This window comes from Phaethon aethereus (genome assembly GCF_964289735.1).
Source record: "Phaethon aethereus genome assembly, chromosome: 2".
Classification (NCBI taxonomy): domain Eukaryota; kingdom Metazoa; phylum Chordata; class Aves; order Phaethontiformes; family Phaethontidae; genus Phaethon; species Phaethon aethereus.
Window position 1 is genome coordinate 110,994,068 of NC_138582.1, and position 23,695 is coordinate 111,017,762.

At 37.6% G+C, this 23,695-nt stretch overlaps 1 protein-coding gene across 1 annotated transcript in view; it reads right to left on the minus strand.

Moving 5' to 3' along the window:
- CNTNAP2 (contactin associated protein 2) overlaps window positions 1-23,695 on the minus strand; it is a gene marked incomplete at its 3' end in the record, with an annotated part of 1,307,043 nt that overhangs the window by 891,431 nt on the left and 391,917 nt on the right. Inside the window, exon 3 of the mRNA XM_081996846.1 lies at window positions 8,821-9,014. Coding sequence (XP_081852972.1) covers window positions 8,821-9,014 — 194 coding nt within the window. The remainder of the gene's footprint in view (window positions 1-8,820; window positions 9,015-23,695) is intronic.

Consider the following 23,695-nt stretch of genomic DNA (forward strand, 5'->3'; position numbering starts at 1 on the left):
ACCTGAACTGGCACAAGTCTATGGGACCTGATGAAATGCATCCCAGAGTCCTGAGGGAATTGGCTCATGTAGTTGCCAAGCCACTCTCCATGATATTTGAAAAGTCATGGCAGTCAGGTGAAGGCCCCGGAGACTGGAAAAAGGGTAACATTGCACATATTTTTAAAAAAGGTAGCAAGGAGGACCCTGGGAACTACCGACGTGTCAGCCTCACCTCTGTGACTGGGAAGATTGTGGAACAGATCCTCCTAGAAGCTATGCTAAGGCACATGGAGGACAGGGAGGTGATTCGAGACAACCAGCATGGCTTCACCAAGGGCAAGTCCTGCCTGACAAATGTAGGGCCCTTCTATGATGGAGTGACTACATCAGTGGACAAGGAAAGAGATACAGATGTCGTCTATCTGGACGTCTGTAAGGCCTTTGACACGGTCCCGCACAACATCCTTCTCCCTAAATTGGAGAGATATGGATTTGATGGGTGGACTGTTGGGTGGATGAGGAATTGGTTGGGTCGTTGCACCCAGAGGGTAGTGGTCAATGGCTCAGTGTCCAGATGGAGACTGGTGATGAGCAGTGTCCCTCAGGGGTCCGTGTTGGGTCCAGTACTGTTTAATATCTTCATCAATGACCTAGACAGTGGGATCAAGTGCACCCTCAGCAAGTTTGCAGACAACACCAGGCTGAGGGGTGTGGTTGACACGCCTGAGGGACGGGATGCCATCCAGAGGGACCTGGACACAAGCTCGAGGAATGGGCCCACATAAACCTCATGAGGTTTAACAAGGCCAAGTGCAGGGTTCTGCACCTGGGTCAAGGCAAGTCGCAGTATCAATACAGGCTGGGGATGAAGGCATTTGAGTACAGCCCTGCTGAGAAGGACATGGGAGTATTGGTGGATGAAAGGCTGGACATGAGCCAGCAATGTGTGCCTGCAGCCCAGAAGGCCAACTACATCCTGGGCTGCATCAAAAGAATTGTGGCCAGCATGTCAAGGGAGGTGATTCTGCACCTCTGCTCTGCTCTGCTGAGACCCCACCTGGAGTACTGCATCCAGCTCTGGAGCCCTCAGCACAGGAAAGACAAGGATCTGCTGGAGCGGGTCCAGAGAAGGGCCACAAAAATGATCGGAGGAATGGAGCATCTCTCCTATGAGGACAGGCTGAGAGAGTTGGGGTTGCTCAGCCTGGAGAAGAGAAGGCTCTGGGGAGACCTTATTGCAGCCTTCCAGTACTTAAAAGAGGCTTCTAAGAAAGATGGGGACAGACTTTTTAGGAGGGGCTGTACTGATAGGATAAGGGGTATAATGGTTTTAAACTAAAAGAAGGTAGATTTAGACTAGGTCTAAGGAAGAAATGTTTCACAATGAGGGTGGTGAAACACTGGCACAGGTTGCCCAGAGAGGGGGTAGGTGCCCCATCCCTGGCAACATTGAAGGTCACGTTGGACAGGGCTCTGAGCAACTTGATCTAGTTGAAGATGTCCCTGCTCATTGCAGGGTGGGTGTTGGTGTAGATGACCTTTAAAGGTCCCTTCCAACCCAAAGATTCTATGATTCTATGAAATAAATATCTGTATAACTAATTTTTTTTTTAAATCTGTGGAGATCACTAGAGCTTCTATTTCTAGCCATACTTTTATCAAATGAAACATTAGCTACAGTATGCTAGATCTGCTTTATTAAATATATGATAAAATATAAAAATCAGTATCTATCAAGAATAAAAGATCAGTAGTGTCATAAAGCAGATTTTTGGTCATATGCTGTCCTTCTGCTATAATAAGAGCCACATAAATTACTTGATATATTCATACCTGGTAGCCAAACAAGAAGGCTGACAAGTAGCAAGGAAATTGCTACAGTCTATTTTATTCAGTCATGTTCAGTATTTCTTAATCTAGTCATTCATGTGTCTAGAGAGAACCAGTAAAAATTCAAAAACTTTGAAAATTCAGCTCTGGTTCAATCACCTAAGCAAGTGCTCAGGCTTTCTAGAAGGGACTGAGGACAACCTACACAACTATGCTACCAGTTTTAAGAGCCTATTGACGCAATCCACTGAGCTCTGTACATATCAGCTCAAAATTGGAAGCACTACTGTTACGCAAGCCCAGTGCGGCAGCCAGTCTTGCTCAGTGCTATGCATGAGCTACAAAGCCTGTGTTCTTAGAAACACTTGTTAGCTGAGATGTGATGCCATTCAGCCATGACTATGACTATTGTCATTGCTGAGCTGATTAAATACACAATTCACTCCTGTGGGCTTGCTTAAGGACCTGCACATTGTATTCATTGTGGGATGATGACACTCTAAGGTATTTGAAAACCAAGCCATCAGAGCTAAAAAAATGGATTTAGGTTCCTCCCTTTAGATATCTGTGTTTAAAATTTGATGGTTTAACATAAACAGACATGCAGTCCTCAGGCTCAGAACAATAGATTAGAAAATAATCTTTTAGAATGGAAACACTCTAGCAGACTACAGTGCAAACCTCTAATATGTTATCTCAACTTGGTTTTATTTAATGGCCTGTACAGAATTGAGGGAGGGCTCAGACACATTTCTGCCACCATATCAGAAGTAATTTTGTCTTCTGTCTACTTGTCATAGTCTGTAACATATTAAAATAATTCTGCTTGTGCCTCTGTTGATTTCCTAATACAATTATAGAATCTTTCTCTCATAAACAGGATGAGTAGCTTGCAATGAAAAAAATCATAACTTCCATCTGATCAAATCCATTTCCAAAATGTCAGTGCATTTTTTCCTTAAAAAATGTTATCTAAAATTCTAAGCAAACTCATGAGCCATGTATCCGCTAAAAATAACTTAAAAGGTCTTTCTTCCTGCACAAAATATGTGATTTCAAGGATCCTAAACAAAAATATGTTTAGAAGGTCTTATAATCAGGCCATAACTTCATATGTGAGGTTAAAGTCCTGTTAAGTACTTTTGGTTTTCAGAAAGGTCAGGATTTTAAACTAGCATTACTGTTTATACTGATTTGGTGTTAAATTTAGTATTGCAACATTTAAAAGGCCAACAGATCTTCTGTCATTTTAATACAAATACTGTCTGTGGTTGTGACTGTTTGGCATAGATATATTTTGCCATGATATTTTAGATAACCCAAAGTGGGTTTCCCTAAATGTGTTAAAAATTTATACAATTTCTCTTAACAGATGCCACACAGAGGAGATTAGGAAACAGGCTTCATCAGGATAGCACTGACGTTTATCTGTAAAGTTCTTTTCTTCAGAGTTTCTAAAAAATTCCTTGTCAGCAACTGCCTGAATTTCTAAAGGCATCCTATCAACCCTTTATTAGATTTTTTGACATAATAGCAGAAACTGTTACATTAGTTCTATAAGAGAGTTTAGTTTCACTACAGCAAAAGAAATATTTTCCTGTATCCGTACTGTTTCAGTCATGGGCTCTCAATGTATAGGTTAAGAACGTGCACTAAGTGCTGAGACATATTGACTTCGGTGGAAGTTACACCACCTCATTCACCCATACACCCATAAAGGTGATATTGGCTGGTGCAAGTGAATAGAGCAATCTTTGTAAGACAAAGGCATAGGAGACAGAGACTCAGGCAGGTGAACTAAGGCATAATGAAATTAAAGGAAAGGCACACAGGAGATTCCAGGAGAAAAATTAATTTTTTTTTTCATGTGTAAGGAAAGTTGAAGTTTAAAAGAGGTGTTTCTAGTAACAAAATACCTGGAGAATTAAGAGCCAGTAAAAATGACACTGGTCACCTTGCAGGCATTGCTATGGAGACGGCAAGATAGCAGACATAAAAAACCTTCCGGACAGGATAGGTCAGGGCATCTTTAAATAGAAAACAACAATAAATTCACAACATTCCCAAAAGACTTCAAGGCCTTGCTATAAACACTAGTCAAAACTTTTGCTCTAACTAATATATCAAACCCCTTTGTTATGTTTAAATAGGTCTGCACAGTATCTGATATTCTAGTAGCAGCCCATCAACAACAAATGGCAAGTCACAGACCATTCTAATCGTATTTCCTATTTTTGAAATGTTCCCATAACTGCAAATCAGTATAATGTCATATAAACTAAATTGGTTTAAGAAGATAATTTAATTCAATAGAAGTAGTCTAAAAAAAAAAAAACCAAGAAAAAATCCCAGGCCCATAAGCCCATTAACCTAGCAAATTTTTCTATTATGTAAGTTTCCACTCAAGATCTTACGGAGTAAGCAAAAGTATCAAACTCAAGAACTCTTTCACAGCATACTTCATTAACATTGTTTAGTTTAGGGTCATGGAAATAAGTTGGCTCCCAGCGAAAAAAACAGTGACAGTTTTACAAAGCAAATAATTCTTGCATGTGAGTGTATGCTAGAATTCATTCTTTTTCACTTGCAGTTGCTATACACAAATCATTTTATTCTAAGATGCATGCAGTATGTCCTTGGTTAGCTATCAATGACGCTCTGCAAAGCAGGTAGAAGGAATTGGAAATGTGATAAAGCTTGCAGAGCTGTCTCTGAATAATCTAACCAAAATTAGCATGGCAGGACAAACAGAAATGCTGAGCAAATGGCTCTCACATAATTCCAGCTACGTAGAGTTGCAGATAATTGCCTTATACCTACCTAGATATTAAACGTTACTTTAGGTCTGTCTGATGGATAGTATTTCCAAAGGTACTCCCAAGACTATTAAACATCTTAAGTCCCACACACCTGGAAAAAGTTAATCATCCAACTCATTTGTGCTTCTTTTCACAATGAATTTTGGCTCAATACTGTGTCAAAATACACTGAAGTGCTCAGAGCTCATTTTCCTATGCAAGCTAAATCCACTGTGCTCTACCAACTCCTTCCTTCCATGCCAAAGGGAACCATGTAGATGAAGGGACTACATTTCTCAAACAGTAAGTTGCTCCTCAGTGCCTAGAGAAATGCAAAGTTCATTTTACAGTTAACTTACTAGACTTCTCACCTAAAAAAGGAACAGAATGAGGAGTATAACTTTTTTTTTAAAATTGTGTTTAAATGCAGTAGGTAAACAGATAAATTCCTTTCCAAAAATCATTCTTCATAATGAAAGCTATGTAATCACTTAATATATTTTCTGTAATAAAAAGACTACAAAAGCAGGTGCTATGCATAATACACTTTAAGATTAATTAAAACTGAAAGAAAAACAAACACAAAACTAGAAAAACATAATTGCTTTCAACTGAAACCAGCAGCCACTTGGTCCAGAGTTGAATTTTCTGTAAAAAAGCAAAATCTGCTTTCATTTGCACCTTTGCAACTTCACTGATATGCACTGAGGATGAAGGTAAGAGTCAACTACAGAATATAATCTGGACGTCATGTGCAAAGAGTCTGCACTCCACCTTTCCCATCAATATTTTTTTTCAAACTCGTAATTACAGTAACACTTTCTTACTTTCTTCTTCATCACCCTGACTTTGATACCCCCAAGAATAAGAAAATGAGATTGATGAGAGCTGATCACAAGTTCTATTACAGTAAGTAAATTAAAAAAAAAAAAAAAAAAAGAAATAAGATACGTCGTAAGACCTCTTCAGTTGTACCAAGGATCTTCCAATTTCCTTTAGGAAAGTCCTGAATCTTAGAGTTACTCAGCTCTGCCACTAGTGCTTATAACTTGAGTCTCAATGTTTTCATAAGATGTCAGCATTTTCTTATTATACCTATAGGGCATATTTGCATTATGCTTAGTGTGAGGCATTTACATCATCTATATCTGAGTTAGTAAATAGAAACAGTATTGTATGTAGAATCATGTCTGGTATGTGTTCTTTAGGTAAATAGATAGATGGCATTGATGAGGAAACCAAAATGAGCATCTATACCAATACAAAGATATATTGTGTACACGAAATGCCCCAGTGGATTGGCATATGAAGGGAAACTTCATGCCCTATTAAAGCTGTAATCTCAGACTACAAGAGTGAAGCTAGGAGAGGAGATCAAAATTCTCTAGTTGCTAAGTAGTTTATGGAAAAAGGCCACATTCACTCATCTTATTAAAATTCATGGAAATTGAAAGTACCTGAAAGCCCAGGAGGGGTGGGGTCAGAAAAATCTATTTCACAGAACTGGGAAGCTTACTTTAAATTCACCTTGAAAGCATTTTCCCCCATCACAGACTTCCCGAGAGCCTTTTGATTTCTCTCCTACTTAGGAGTTAATTATAGAACTTTTTTTCCTCCCTGACTAATGCATACAGAAGAGGGTCACTTCAGCATTTTATGCAGATTATCATGGTTTGTTCTTAAATAGATCTTTGTTGGAAATTTTCTCCTTTGCTCTCTCCAACTCATCTAGCAAACTTTACTTTTATTTCCTTCTGTTTCCTGTATCTCATCTTCTGGCTGCATCATTTGATATCATAATTGCTTTAGTATTAAGTATTATTGAACTCTGCACTTCTATTTTCCTCTTTCTTTGCTTTCTCCTTTGATTTTAAATATACTGTTTTCAGGAAACAATGAAATTCAGGCATGGGGATGATGGGAGAGGGACATTAATCAAAGACTATATAGCACCTTCTCTTGTTGATAAAACTTCTAAAAGGTACAAATCCAAAGGGAAAGACTAAATACTTCCTAAAGGGATTTCTAAGGGCACCAGAATCATCTGAGGTTTTTAAGTTTGTCACAGTCATTTCAGCAAGGAAGAATTTAGCTTTACGAGTTTAAACTGCCAATGCTGGATACTTGGCTCACATAGTCTGATCTGGCCCTCACACCTCCTGCTGTTTTTAACTTCTTGTACAAAATGACACTAAGAGGAAGACGAGATGGGAAATTCTGCACCACCCCATTTCCACATCAGGGAAGTCTGTCTCCTCGTAACACTACTACAATAGTACAACAATATTGCTCCATGCTCAGGCACCTCCCCTGCCTTGGGAACTTCTTAAAGACTTATTAATAGCTAATAAGCACAGTGTTTTCAAGATTAAACCAAGGCCTAGACATCATTTAACAACAGAAACAATGCTGGTTTAGGCAAGTTAGAAACAGAGTCAAGACCTCTAGGTTTTTTTGCTAGTAGCTCAGATTTATTATTACAGAGAAAGCTGGGAAAGAGTAGCTTTTTTTTTTTAACCTGCTTTTCTAGTATTGGATAAAAATTGCAGAACATGAACAGTAGCAGTACTGCAGCAACCAGCTTGCTAATTATATCCTAAAGATTTAGCATTCCAAATAGAAGTAACAAACTTCTGTGTAACTCATCACACGTCTTTGCAAGTGATATTGATGGTCAGTAACAGACAAACAGTATTCTCCCTGAATTCACCAATCATACATAATTGCTAATAAAGAGAAAAATTGAATGTTCTTTCAGAAGAAGAAGCTTTCAGTATTTCTGTATTAAGAGACGATATCAGAATAAAGACATTTTACAAAGCCCTTAGAAAGGTGGGCCACTTTGGAAATAAACAGTCACAGCTGTGACTAAATCAACCAAATCACATGTTGCCAAAAGATTTTCCCTTCAAGGTGCTAAGAACAGATTTTTCCCTAGCCTACCTGTCCTGCTTCATATGTCATTCATTCAGCCAGCTGCATAGCCCTGTCCCCCTAAGAGAAATTCTTCATGATTTCAATAGTAGTTGTTGAAGAAGCTTTTCTACACATAAGATGATATAAACAGTAAAGGCTATAAGTCTTTTTATATGCAAAGTAGCCTTAAAAGAGAAACTTTTTAGATTTATCAAGCTTAAGCGTGAGGTCCCCCCACCCACCCCAATGAACGACACTCTATACCACCAAGTCCTAAAGAAACTAAAGCAGCACCCAATGCTTTTCTCTTCACTCCTGTCTGTCCCCCTGGCTTTAATTTCTCCCTCTTTCAGAATCTCATCTGGGACATGGAGGAGGCTTTTTCAATAAATCAATACTCTAATAAAAAATGCCTGCCTCTGTGTACTCCACCTATTAAGTGAGTTTCTCCAATACAGATAAAAACATTCACCTTATGCTCTATATTTGACATTCATTTTTAGTAACAGACCTTAATAAAAGAAGCACCTCGCAAATGTGTTAATCTAAAATAGCACAATGTTAAATCTTGTCTGCTTTGACAGTATTTTCCTGATGACACATGATAGGTAATCAATTTAATTTGGTTTCAAGAAAGAGCGATAGCATTTTTCTGTTTTCAAAGTACACTTTTGAGAAAGAATAACCATCGGTAAGAACTTCTATGAGCATAGGCATGCTAAGTAATAGCTAGCATTTTTTTGTCAGCAAAGTAGAAGGCTACTGTATTCAGCAATAACAGAATTAGCAGCTTATCCAAGAAAAACGTAAAAAACAAAATCAAAATATATGCTTTTTCCTAAAATTATTATAGCATGAATATCCCTATATGGAAAATAATAAATACATGATAAAACTGCTCCCCAGCATATGTACACACAACGAAAAAATTACCTTCCAAGATGTTATGTTCAAGAGCAGAATTTTCAAAGCTACTTTTATGTCTTATGTCTACTCCATGAAATTAGTAAAAATAAAAGGCAAAGAATGGAAAGCCAAAGCATAAGATACTTCTTGAAGAATACCAACAACCAAAAAATATCTGCATGTTCTGACAATTACCATCATCCCAAATGGTTTTTGCTAACCCAGGGATAGGCTTCCTGACAGCAGCTGCAACTTGAATCATTGCGTTTTGCGCTAAGCTCTGCTCCGCTCTTGCAAAAACAATACTGAAGAGTTGTGTGAGGTGTAGAGTTCCTTAAAACACAGTCAATCAAGATTGCTACAGCATATGCTTCCATCTTTCACTTACCCAGATATTTCCATCTTGGTGGTATGGTTTCCAGTTTCTCCCTGTATCGCTATAAAGCATCCGGTACTGAGTGACCCAGTCAGAACTGCTATACCTGCCTTGGGTCGCAATAGCACTGATCTGCTTCCGGTTCCCAAAATCCACCTGCAGCCACTGGTAATGATCGCTGTCCGATGGAGACCAACCTCCTGCACCTGTTGTGTTGAAACAGAATTGAGAGATTTTAGACCTCAAACACTCACTTTGAAGCGAACACATAGTGAAGACGCTGATGGCTGGAAGGCAGCCCCGTTGAGAGGAGTATAATGACAAAAAAACTTGAACACATAGGAGAGAAATATGACTGCACATTTTTTTTAAAATGCATCTTTAGCAAAGGCTTCAAATGCATTAACTTTGTTGCCTTAATCATTTTATGATATAATTATAATGATTTAACAGTCTGCCTGCTAACAAATCAATGCCTTTATAATGCCTTAATTACAGTTTATTAGTTTTTGCCAAATTATAATTGTTCAAGGGTTGACCAATTTGCAATGAAACCCTTTGTCAGAGTTAAGTTGGCACAAATCAATAACAATCTTTGGATTTCGTTGCCTTTTCAATAGCATTTCATGTTAAACAGATAATATAGATAAAATGGGAGGAAATAAGAGCAAGCTCCCTGCTTTCCTATGTTTCACTATAGTGCACAAACTGAAATATCTACCAGAAGAATTGAAAAAGGAGCAGGTACTGCAGGGCTGGATCCAGTTTCGATCTGCTGGGTGTACAGACTGTCACAGATTACATTGGCAGATGCCTCACAGAAGTGTTATTGCTCTTTATGGGTCTATGTATTAACCTGACAGTAATACTATTAATAATATTAGTCTCAGCCACTAGACTATGTTGAACTGTTCTAAATAAAGAAGGCAAATAATGAATAGATATATTTAGTATTAAGACATTAATGCAATTTCTTAATCTTCTGAAATAATAAATATTAAGGGAAAATTGTAGTTGGATACTGCAGAGAATGATAAAAATTCTAAGATAGATATTGTAATGATATATTTACCATAATGATAAGTATTAGAAAATACATAAAACATTAAAAAAAAACTATTAATACAGAGAAAAAGTAGAGAATCATTCTCTTTCTATTCATAGCAGACAGTAAGATGAAGAAAACAAAAAATTTACCTGACTTGAAGTGATTACAGTGTGGGGTTTTTTGCTTTTCTTTTAAGTTTAAAGCAAATAAATGGCCTGGGACACCATGATATCACAGAGTGTAGTCCATGGACCAATTTTTGTTGCTTTTAGTCTCACTTGTAGACCAACTCATGTCAAAAACCTAGCCTACTTGCCAAGCAAGAAATTCTGCTATACTGCATCTTATATACTCCCATCATTAGGCGGCAGCATTGCCTCAGTCTTAGACAATTCAAAAACACATTCAGCCACTACAAGTGTTAACATTTGCAGGTCATAGGACACCTTAATGTTGTGATATCAACGGGATCATTTGATGTCATAAGTGGTTGCCTTTCATTGTAATTAAAAGTGTAGCACTATGCCAATGACATCTAATTTGTTAAAATTTGTAAGATTTACAATAGATGCTTTGTTCCTGCACTACAGGCAATTATACCCAGCAATATAAACAGGATACTTTAGGGGTAGGGAATAGTTAAATGCTATTTAAAAAAAAAAACAAAACAAACCACCCTTACTAAAAACACTTGCAGGGAAAAGTATTCCCACACATTCCCAAATTCAAACTAGCTCTGTTTTTGCAGAGAATGGTAACTGGTCATTTAAAAATAGAATATAGCTTCTTCATGACTACTATGCAGGGAGGTTGGAACAGTTAGCTCTACATACTTGTCTTAATAGCAGAGATGCCACTTTCTCTCACTATCCTAACATCCCAGTCCAACCGGCATATCTGAGACTGATGGGACACAAAGGATAAGGAGCTGCCCCTGTACAGAAGCCACCTTTGTAAAATGACCCTTTGGTTGCTCCAGAAAAAGTAAGGTTCAAACGCGAGCCTTCAAAAATTATTCTGAAAGACAGAGCTGATAAATCCATCAATAAAATGTCCTTCAGCAATGCAATTGTTGAAAAAGGATACCATGCTATAACTGCCAAGAAGGCTAAAATAGACACTATGTTTTTTACACTTTTTACTGACGCAGGAGATTTTGTTATGCAGGAGATTTACATTAAAACAGGAGATTTTGTTACGCACATTTAAAAGACAAGACTTAACTATAACAAGATGTAACTTTTTTCTTTTAGTATACTCATATTATTGAGATGAGACTTTGGCCTGCTTTAACTGATAAACACACGCACTCATTGCAAATTGCAACGAGGTTTCAGAAAGTCTTCAACTACAAATCCATTGAAAAATTTGGAAAAATTGAGTGCTAACATTAATTTAACAAATTGATGGAAGAAGGGGTGGAAAACATTCTTCACATCATGTCTGACAGTTAGAAGTTAGATATGTGACACAATAGTCACACCTAGGCCAGGAGATGGAAACACGAGTATTACAAGACAGCATGTCCTATAACCACTTCTAATAAGCAAGAGACAAGACTTTTAGTCAATATTGCAGACAGCAGCAAACAATATTACCCCATTGGTTTCTTGACCTAATTCTCTATCTCAGTTTCATATTTGCCTTCCAGCTTTTCCAAGCACGTAAATAAATAAATAGCCAAAAGTATGAAGGAGAAACGTGTTGGATTATAGCTAAATGTGCTGTTTAGCAGATGAGCAAGGGAAGGGAGTGGCGATCGCTCCGTGCGGCAGGGCAGGCATCAGCCATTCACCGGAAGCAGCCTGTGGGGATCAGTTAAAAGTTTCCTCTTCCCCTTTGATTCATCAAGCTGTGTAATCTGGGGGAGCCGATTACTTTGTTCATTTTGTGTGTGATATGTGTAACCTCTGTTGATTCAAGCATTAATAAAAGTCCTTTTTTTTCAGGTGCACGCTCTAAATACGTTATGAAAAAGCTGGATTATATAAAAATTTCCCTGCTGTGAGATCCTTGCAAAGACCGTAAATTCATTGGAGTAATTTAAGTATGTTTGTGTCTCCACTCACTCTAAGCAGGTACAAAAATCTCACATCCACAGAAATGTGCACGTGCTCACAGCTCTGCATATCGTTAAATATTTTGCTGAATAAACCCCAGCTTCTTCACTGCAATGAAGAGTTGATTTACTATTGGATTGGGAACAGAGGCATTACTGACAAATAAAATATTTAACATATTTTGTCTTTTTAAAGGAGTGGCAAATTTGGAAATCAAACCTGATTTCCACAACATGGCATTATTTTTGAAATGCACTTACTTTTATGACCAATATATTATGACAGAATAATGAATTATCTTTAAGGAATGAGCAAAATGACAGCATGTTAGTAGTTTTCAGTGAGCATTACTTTGTACTGAAACTGCAATGGTATATTAAATTTGTTGAATAAATGCTACTCACAGTATTATTCTTCACATCTTGGTGTAAACTGTTTATTTTTAATGGTTACAGGGTATATTCTAGTTTTTATTACACACATTATTTGCACTTTTTATTATGGCAGAAAAAAGGCATACATGTTTTTTTATATGATAGTCTGTTTTACTTCATATACTGCCTTTCAATGACAAATGCCACAATATACTACAAAATCAATGTGAGTTACAAATTATTAGAAAGACATTAGAACTGCCATGTATTTAAAAGATATTGAACACATGCATATAGTATAGTTAACTTTCATTAAACAGGTAGGGAGTATTTATGGGATTCTTTGGTAGTAGAGGTGCAATAAATACAATTGCAGACAGTATCTACTTCCCATTTTTATTTTTATGCTAGTCCAGAATTCCACATGATTAAACATATTCATCCACTCAGCAGCCAAAATAATTGAGTCAGTGACATTAACCAAGAAAGTCACTGAATACTTTTATTTATACTGCATAACACTCTACAAAACAAGCAGGGCAACTAATTTCAACTTGAGCAAGAATGACTGTACATGAGCATTTGATAGCAGATATCAGAGAACTGCAAGTTCAGCAACAGTAAATTCAACATTGAGCATGTGGGCCATATATCTCTGTGCATCCAAGAAACCTTCCTGTGCAGAAAAGACTAAAAGTTTTAATCAGCAAAGCCAACCAAAGCATTCCTGTGGTAAAAGGCAGCTATGAAAAATGTCATAAAGCTTTACTTTCAAAAGAGGCTACAGAAAGTCATTTGATCTGCTCTTACTGCTGACTGACCAAACAATGTGTAATGACTTTACGGCTGAAAAACACACTTGGTGATGCAGAAGACACATAAAAATACATTCAAAACGCGAAGAATTTGTAAAAGTTGAACCTTTTAACGATTTTTCACTAAATAAAGACAATTGCTAACAAATATTATTAGCATCATGACAGCAGTTAAGTTCAAAGATTTAATTTTTTTAATTATGAAAACCCCAATGACTTTCATGTTTTCATTGGATTTTATTCTACAGGTTCATTCCGTGGAACTGAAAACAATACGAAAAACATAGCGTATCTCTAAATCACACATGGAAAAGAGAGCTCTTAATATATTTCTAAGATAAGAGTATAAGGAATTCAAGTTAATGTGGGTCTATTTTTGCAAAATTTTATGTATAATTTCTTCCTTTTAATTAGTTATACATTTCAGCTCCCTATTCAAAATCGAGTGAGCTAGATCCCATTTACTGCACATGAAGAAAGCCTATGTAATGAGTTAGCCTTACTTTCTTATCATTCCCCCCCCTAATAAATTATCAGTAAGTAGCAAAGCTGGGGTAGACTTACAGATCTTAGATTTTTATCTGATATGCTACTGAGCTTACAGATCTATAAGAAGGGACACAATGACGATTTTTGAAAATGTCTGTTCCATTTCAGTTAGAAATCTTCTTTCTTTTGAAAATTTGGCACTTATAATCTTCATTCATGACTGAAACAGGAAAGATTAATTTGCACTAGAAGAATCCATTCTTGTTTTAATCACACTTGTTCATCATTCCCTACTTCAAATCACAAAATAAAAAATACCAGTACGGCTGTAAGTCTACTTTTCTACTCCTTTCAAATCGGTAATTAAAGGTTTCAATGACATGAATGAAAGAAAGGGGGGACGCTTAGTCAGAAATTTCATTAGAAAACAAACTATGAAATGCTCTAGACAGAAGATTTAGTATTTGGGGTAGTTATAATTCACGGGATTGCTTTATCAGATCATAGAAAATTCCTATAGTCTTTCAGCAAGGAAACAAAAATATGTCTTTTTTAGTAATTATGTAATGACAACCCAAAACATTCTTAGAGTTTGAATCTGCTTATTTGTATGGGAAAAACACAATCCAATCTTTCCCTGAGAAATAACACTTTCTAGGTCACTGCAATAGCATGAAATCAATACTGTTTGATACCTTGCTATTTTCCAAGACATTGCTTGTCATTTCTCCACATAAAAGATAAATCAAGACAAAAAGGAAAACTTTGCAATACTGAGATCATGCATTCTCTGCACTTCAGGGAAAATATGGGCAGCCATTTTCTACAGTACCTTAGAAAACAATATGAAAGACCCAAACTTCTAAACTGCAAAATCTACCTGCACTGTTAGTAACCATTGTGCTTAAGTAGGACAATTGTTTGTCCATTTTATCATTGTAGATAAAGACTGTCTGTATACAGACAGTAAAACATTCAACTTTACACAGAGTAAATAGGATCACAGCATTGATTGGGTCTAGTCATACTGAAAAAAATTATGTATATACTGAAGTCTTAGATGATTAAACACTTTGCACTTCCATCTGCTTTAAGCAAGGATCACTTTTACCCTGTATTAGGTAAGGCCCTCTAACAAAGAACCTCCAACCCTCATACAGGGCTCCACTTCTAATTAAAACAATCTTTTCCTGATATTGGCACAGATAAACATTTTTTATGTCCTTATCATAAACAGCATGCATTATTATATTTCTTGTATCCATCTGCTGTTCTAGCTAAATTTGCATTTGTAATCCAGTCCCTTTCTTCAGGGTAGAGATTGTCTTTTGCATGTTTGAAGAGTCCTTCTTTCCAGCACATAACAGTGATGGAATTACGGACAAGGCCATGCATGATGCTGATGGTGAGTGCCCTGGTTTCAGCTGGGATAGAGTTAACTTTCTCCATAGAAGCTAGTATGAAGCTATGTTTCGGATTTGGGATGAAAATAATGCCAATAACATACTGATGTTTTCAGTTGTCGCTAAGCAGTCAAGGACAGTCCAGCTTCTCATGCTGGCCTGCAAGCAAGATGGCGTGGGGTGCACTGGGAGCTGGAAGGGGGCACAGCCAGGACAGTTGACCGAGGCTGGCCAAAGAGATATTCCATACTACATGATGTCATGCTCAGTATATAAACCTGGGATGAAGAAGAAGGAAGGGATGGAGGGACGTTCGGAGTGATGGTGTCTGTCTTCCCAAGAAACCATTAAACATGATGCAGCCCTGCTTCCCTGGAGATGGCTGAACACCGGCCTGCCCATGGGAAGTGGTGAATGAATTCCTTGTTTTGCTTTGCTTGTGTGTGTGGCTTTTGCTTTACCTATTAAACTGTCTTTATCTCAGCCCACGAGTCTTCTCACTTTTACCCTTCCCATTCTCTCCCCCATGCCACTGTGCGGGGAGTGAGCGAGCAGCTGTGTGGTTCTTAGTTGCTGGCTGGGGTTGAACCACGACAGTGGGCAAATAATGAACATTTTGCTTCAGAAGCAGCAAAGATTGCTATTTAGAAGGCAGTGAATACTGAGAAAATAGCAGCATGATTATAGTCACCCTCTATTTAAAATTATCTATATTTACTTTGTAAAAAGTTAAATATCACAGAGAAGAAAAAAGAGGTCAGAAATGACAGCAACTAGATTTCTTCTTCTCCAGAATTCATTATTAGAATTTACCCCAAATCAGACCATATTTACTAAAAACTGGCAAATTAGACACAAACTTTGGCCTAACTCCCCATGAGTTTCAATAGCAGCTTTCCAGGTGCAACAAGAATTTGGCTCTAGTAAGCCCTGAAGCTCTATGTTCCCTACAAAATATATCTGATAAAATTCATTTTGCAGGGGTAGCAGAACATAGGATAAATTCAATATTCATTCCACAACTTAGCCTTCCATCACAACAGCTGAAAGTTGTAAGTCTACAAAGAGGTCAGTATCAGCATCAATCTTGACTTCTGAAAGGCTGAAGTAGCACACCAGCCTAGGCAGCATCCACTACTAGTCGCTGGAAATGTTTCTACTGATTTCTAGCGGCACTTAGCAGTGTCTTCTCTTGGTGTGGCTTAAACTCTCTGATAAAGTATAATTTTTGTTTCTTTAAACTATGTAATACTTACCCCCCCCCCCCTTTTGGGGTGGGGGGGGATAAGGATTAGCCTTTATTCACTTAAGTATATATTTTTGGACATTGTTAGACTAATTTTAGAAGACTTCCTCTCTACTAAAACATAGACAAGGGCAGGAGGGAAACCCTAATTCTATTTCTTAAAATTATTTCATGTTAATTTGAAAACCTGAAAGTTAAAAGTAGAAATAACCCAAGAGATAACAGTAGTTACCAGGATACAGTCCACACAGATCTTTTTAAAAGAACATTGAAATCACTATATTATTTTTTAAATCCCAGCAGGCCTTTCTTACAGTAAATGCAATTAAAACAAATCCCTTGATGTAGTGTCTGCTGCTTAATACCCATTGCCTCCTAGCATATCTTAACCGAGCACAAACCACATGTGAGGGAATGAATAATCAATCTGCCCTAAGGAACAGTGGCGATATATAACAATAAAAATGATGCAAAACAGATCTCATTGTTGTCATTCACAGTTGTCAAACTCAAAATTGGGGGAAAAAATCATAAGCCTGAAGAGTGTCATATCCTGAATCTGCTGTTGGGGAACAAACACTTTGCAGCTTTGGTTATTTTAATGAACACATCACTTTAAACTATGCCTTTCCCATCTGTTCTGTTTTCTAATTACATATGCAAAAAGAAGCTCATTCACAACTACATCCTAATGGAATCTTAAACAAAACTTGGACGAGATTTAAATATTCTGTGTGCATCATCTGTATTCAAGGCATCAAGCAGCTTCTTCTCCATCTAGACAGAAAGTTGAGGCAAGGCAATGGATCACTGCAACCTGGCATAAAAACCCCTTGCATACAAAATAACCACAGTGGCGTAAAAAAGACAAGGAAGAGAGTACAGAGATCTCCCTTTCCTCATGCCCCCTTTTCAAGTACCAGGACACAAATCTTTCATTGCATGTTTATGCATTGCAGCACTGGGGTTTTCCCAACAACTCGGGTCATATCCCTGGCAAGAACTAGCAAGTGTACCGCTAATGGATAGCAGACACTGCCTCTGCAGTGCCTCTGCTGAGCAACTGTGCCCTGATTAGCAGATTCTTATCCAAGATTTTAATGATGGTCAGATCAGGAACAGTGAAGTTTTACCGACTATGAATAGCATTTGCAGCAGCTTGAAATCCAGATACAAGCTCATTATGATACTTCTGGTAGTTCCTTGTAACTGTTGTGATCCTTCCTCAGTAGAGCTGACAGAGAAAAGGGACTTAAGGTGTTCCTGCACCTGATCTATACCATTTCAACAGCAACGAGATGCCTAAACACTTTAGTCACCCAAATCATCCTGTCCCCACTAGTGCAGTCCACAAAGTGATGGAAGGCAAAGCAGAATTTCTGTAAGTTAAACTGTGATGCTCTAGCCCATCTTGAATTAATATTTTTTTCCCTCAAATGATTGTACATGAGAGATGATTAAATGCCATAAGTCAGTCTTAGATATCTTGTTCTGTGACAAGTCTTCAGTGACAAAAGAAAAAAAACAAACCTCCTGTCTCGCAGAGACTTTTGTGAGGTCCTGTAGTGAATACAGTTTCTGCTGTTTTGCTTCAGTGTATACCAGTGTTCCAGTGATGTGCCAACAACACTGCCTTGAAATGCTCACTGTTAACAGATAAAAGCTACATGATTATTTTGTTATAATCATTATCTGTTTTTTATCTATGTTTTTTAACTCCAAATCTCCCGGTCTGTGTCTCTCACAAGAAATTTCTCTCCTTTGACTGCTTCCCTTGAAATGCCCTGCTCGTGACATATTCCCTCCGGCTGTTACATGCCCTGAAAGACTCTTAGCCCAGCAAGCACAAAAACTGACCTGGCCTACCTCCTGCTGTTAAATACAGCAGTTCTGAAGTCCAGCTCCCTTGATGATTGCCAACAGCCAACCTTTGCCTCCTGCTACTGATGTTTGTAACACCCACTTGGGCTCAGCTCCTGGACTGCTACAGAATGTGAAATACTGCTCACTTCTCTCTCTGTTACTCTTTATCCATTTCTACCAGGAGTTTTTGTTTGTCTGGTTTTTTTAAAGCTTCTTCTTTTGGGATTGGCAAGAAAAAATACATTCAAGAGTATGCTCAGGTTGAAGATTCTTCCCTAGTGTTTGCTATCCAGGTTAAACCTGCTTTTCCTCTATACAAATGTCTTTTCCATCTGCTCAAAATTCCAGACCTGAATTCCCATTTTACAAGAATTTCTCAGAAGCTGGTTTCAACCCAAATGGCGATGATTCCTCAAAACTCAGATTTGTTAATAAAGAGGTCTGAAATATTTTTCTGATTTCCTTATTCCTTTCTTCTTGAGTGCTTGAGTGCTAAATCAGTACACATTTTGATAATTTCCCACAAAAACTGTAAGTGAAGCCAATGAATTCTCATAAAGAGGTCCTCTTTGCTGAAATGAAATGACTGGGGGAAAGGAATTAGCTTTACTGAAAGGTTCTGAATACTTAAATACCACTATCTAAATCTTTTCTGTGTGCAAATTGCCTAAAAATAAAACAACCAGTGGGATCTACACTATTCACTTATTTGTGCCAACTTTTCACTACATCTGACCCAATCCTGAGAACAGGACAGGACCTACCTGCCTCATTGATTAGCCACTGCTTCCAAATGCTTCTGTGAAACAGGCCTTGCTCGTGATATTACACGAGCTCTGATATTATCAATACCATGCCTGCATACAAGTTACTGGTACTGTTTAATCCGTCGTGGTAAATGTGCTTCCCTCTCCCGTTTTTCCTTCAACAAGCAGGAGTGCAGAATTGTGAAGTACTGTGAGATGACTTTTGAAATCTAGTATACAGCTGATTCAATGATTTTTTCAGAGTTTTCTGCTTTTAACAAAGCTAAAGGATAATTATTTTTTCCTTTAATGCATGTATTGCAAGCAGTACCTAGATCCTTATCCTTCCACTCCCTTAAAAAAATATATTCTATTTTTAAAAATTACTCTGTATTGCATACATTTTGATGATGAAAGCTCATACCATGCCCCCTATTTTGCTAATAGCAAAATATTTATTGATAGCATATGCAGAGTTGCAACAACATGGGAGGAACAATTTTATTCTTTATTTTAATTTGCTAAATAATATGTTCATTTCAAGATAGAATCACAGCAGAATTCAACTTTTTAGGGCAATGATTTGCCTGCAGTCTGTGGTAAACTACTAATAAATATTGACTGTTCCCTAATGAGTTTATACTCCTTGGAGCCAAAACATAGCCAAAACTGTATACAAAATCATTGTACTCATGTGAGATTATACTAGGGAAAAAAGCCAGCAGAAAGAAGCTATAACGCTAATAGAAGTTACAGTGCTGTCATCAGTGGCATCAAATGTTAGTTTACCCACATGGGATTAAGTAATCTGATATATTTTAGACACTAACGAGGGAATGAAATTCTGCTAGGATTTTTATTCAATATAAATTAATGAGAATTCAAAGTTCACATGGCAGAGCATTTCAAAAATTAAACTATAATAAATTAAAAGCCCCAAATGCACACTACAAACCTTGTTCTTTAAATTTTAACCTACAGAAGGGAGGAGAATATGGAAATGCTAGCTTTAGAGTGGGAAGGTTCAGCTTTCAGGAGGAGGATTCAAAGCAGGATTTAACTTCAGGTGCCCTGAATCATCCCCACTTCTCCCCCTGCCTCCGTTCGATCTCCAAGGCTCTTAGGATGGCATGGCTCCCCAGGCTGAAATTAATCTCTGCAGTTTGCACGCTTTCCATTTAAGCTGTTCAGGCTACAGATTGAAATACTTGTTCTGAATGCATTTTTTCTACACTCAGTCAAGGCTGCCGAGTACCACACTGCTGAGAAAAACTTTTGCATGTCCGGACCATCTCAGTATATCCACTCCCCCACCAAAAGGAAAAAAAAGACCACCTCAAACAACTAAACTGCAGATCATACCTAAATAATTTCTGTCTGTACGGAGCAATAGTTGGCAGATGGAGAAACAGCCACAGCTACAAAAGGAGAGTGTTCAAGACCAAAATCATCTAAGTTGGCAGAAGCATTGCCCAAGCAACCAAAGACCTAAGAGAGGATAAAAATAGCATATGCTTTAGATTTGCCTGTCTGTAAGCCACTGTAACACATCATTCGCTTCACCAGACAACTGTGAAAATAAACAGTATTTTGAAATTTCATTAAAAATGCTGTTATGCTAAAGGTAGTAATTTCTCCTACTTCACCATACATGCACAACCCAAGGCTCTATCCCCATAGAGCTAGCAGCTCTATCCTTATAAAGATTATATCCTTCTCTTCTTGAACAAAGTTCATGATTTTTCCTGCATGCTGGAATAAGCAAATCTTCGTAACAGTCTTCAAGGAAATTTCCATTTGCTGAGCCTTGACAAGGAAGCACTACCACAGCTCAAGAGAAATTGTCCAGGGACATCCGTGCAACTGTATGACAGCTTTTCCATAACTTTTATGCTCTCCTGATCCACTTTTATATTGAAGAAACCCACTTGACACAGACAGCTAGTCCTTCTCGACTTCCAGCTACATGGATAGCATTCCTACCGAAGACAGAGGTATTTTCCTTATGGCATAACCCCAGGAAATAAGTATGCAGCAAGGACTTCTAAAGTATAAACCACTACCAGCTAAATCGCTACTTCTGTAAAACTTGAATCCTATGATTATTGTACTATAAAAAGGTCTTAAAAAGGCAAAACCACATGGTTTAAGACTGGAAAGTACAATAAGATAATTATATGTATTATGGCTAGAATATAGGTTTAAATACAGGTTTTTTGTAAGAATGAAAGAGGAAAAAATACCTTATTTTAATTCTGCGTTTAAAAGAATCATATGCTACAGTTTTAGCTTCTGATCTGGCGATGTTAATGAAGCATCATAAAATCAGAGTCACTTATAAGAGCTAACAAATGCTTATCAGGCTACTGCAATTTTTTTCACTGTAATTTATTATTACTGTTATAAAACCTCTTTTTCCTTATTAGTAGCAGCAAAGTATCATTTGGAGGAAACGAAAGTGTCATTTGCCATAGATTTTATAAAGTAAACTTATCACACAGATGACTCCAGTGAAAAAAATAACGTACATAACATATATTAACTTGGTTATCAAAACACATGCCAGCTGCTAGAAAGATATGACACTTGAGAGTATTTATAACAAGAAAATAAAAATGCTAGTGATATTCTGTTTAAATTTTTTTAAAGTAAAATACAGGGTGTAAAGTTTATAACTTAAGTTGTAGTCTGGATTTCAGTTAAATATTGACATTCTGTAAGGACATTCAAGCACATTTGCCTAACAATAGTATCTGTTATGAGAGGTTTCATTAAAATACATTTTGAACAACAGCTTTTTTATTCCTTTAAAGTTTGCCTACAGGATTTGTACAAGGCAGAGGGCTGAAATGTGGAATAGTGAGGTTCCCTGACATTGTTTCTGGTTTATGTCTCCTTATACCCTACTGCAGGCATCTCGTCTAGTGCATGTGTCATTAAGTTATCCCTGACACCCTTCAGAAACCTGGGCTGATTGCATCCCACTGTACTGCCCTTCCAGCAGATGCCAGAGAGATTAAAGTCTTGCATAACAAGGAATGTATCGGAGCATGGGGGTGTTCTGAATTTGTTCAAAGAAAATGGCGTCCACTTTCACATCCTAATATTGTGGTTAGTAACACATTCCTACCACAAGCCTCACTTGGCTTCTCCTTGGATCCTGAAACACAAGGTCTCAACCACATGCAGGGCTCTCATTTCCCAGGCTGTGTGTAAGTGCATGCATGCACTTGAGAGAGGTGTCCCTTTGTCCTGTTTCTCTGTTCCTGAGGTCTCTCTTGTTCTTGCAGCTTTTGCTTTCCAACTCTATACACCACTTTCTCATTCAACTGTGGGTTTTAATTTTTCTCTGCTATCTTAAATTCAGTGGAGAAACAAAAAGATAGTCAGGGGGCTGGAGGACTTGTCCTGTGAGGAGAGACTGAGGGACCAGGGCTTGGTCAGCCTGGAAAAAGAGATGGCTGTAGGCAACCTTACAGCAGTCCCCAGTACCTACAGGGTGGTCATCAATGAGACGGGGCCAGACTCTTCACTGATGTGCATGGCAGGAGGATGAGAGACAATGGATACAAACTGAAATGACAGAGGTCCCAACTGGAATAATTTTTTCTTTCACCATGAAGACAGTCAGGCAGTGGAGCAGCTTGCCCAGAGAGGCTGCAGTCTCTTTCCTGGGAAGTTTTCCAGATCCAATTGGTTAAAGCCCTGAGCAACCTGGTTTGATCTCAGAGCTGAACCCTGCTTTGTGGAGGTGGATGGACCTCCTGAAGTTCCTTTTAATCACAATTATTCCATTATTGCAAGAGTAGCTTATTATAAAACAGTAGCTTGGCAAAAATGAGCAAGTACACCAGGTCAGCCTAACTTTAGTTAACTAAGCAGATAGCAAAAAGCAGAGTATGAGCAACACAACACAGGACTTTCTACAGGCAAAAGGATGGAGGAACACCTTGTGTACAAAGCAGCCATTAAATATAATTTTTTTGCTTATGTCCAGGTAAGATTGTATGAGCTGTCTTATACAGGTTAAAGTATTTCACATTAATAAGTTAATAAAAGGGCCTTACTCCCTAAATGCTTTCCTCCTTCTCCTTTTTTCACTCAAACCTCTGATCTGCAGATGCCTAAACCTCTCCTGAGATACTACTGCTAAACTTGGTAAGATAGGTGATATTTCTGCTGTAACACACAATTAATTATTAAATTTATTTGAAAAAAACTTTAATTCTGATTTTACACATTTACCTTTCTTATTTACATTTTTAAGGTTTTTTTTCATCCCATATGGCATATCATCACTAGCAACTGTTTTCTACACATCAGGGTAACACATTAACTTGCCATGTGATATTGATCTTCACTTACTCATTACATCTCTTAAACGTTTATTTGAATAAAATTATTGGTACTGGGAAAAGTTACTCTCCTGGAAGTGGGTTTCTTTAATTCTCATTATTTTCTATCCTATATCTCAAGGTCAACAATCTCCACTTTTTTTTCTGAATAGGTATTTTTGAGAAGTTATACAGTTGCCCAAACAAAGCCAAAAGAAAAAAACAGAGATTGAGAAACATACAGTGTATTTCTTGAACTCATTCTGGAAGAAAAATTAGGGAAGGGCACAAGAAGAGCAGAAAATCAGATATTAACTACCAAACACTTGCTTTGTAAAGGAAGTTATGTACTAATGCCACAGATCTGGAAAAGAATGAGATTCTAATGTACTAAAAGCAAAGTATAAATTTATCACAAAAAATTGACCAATAGTTTCACAATGGAGTCAGTGAATTGGGAGTAGTATATATTTCATCTTCTTCCAATAGTAATTTGCTAGCATTGTTAG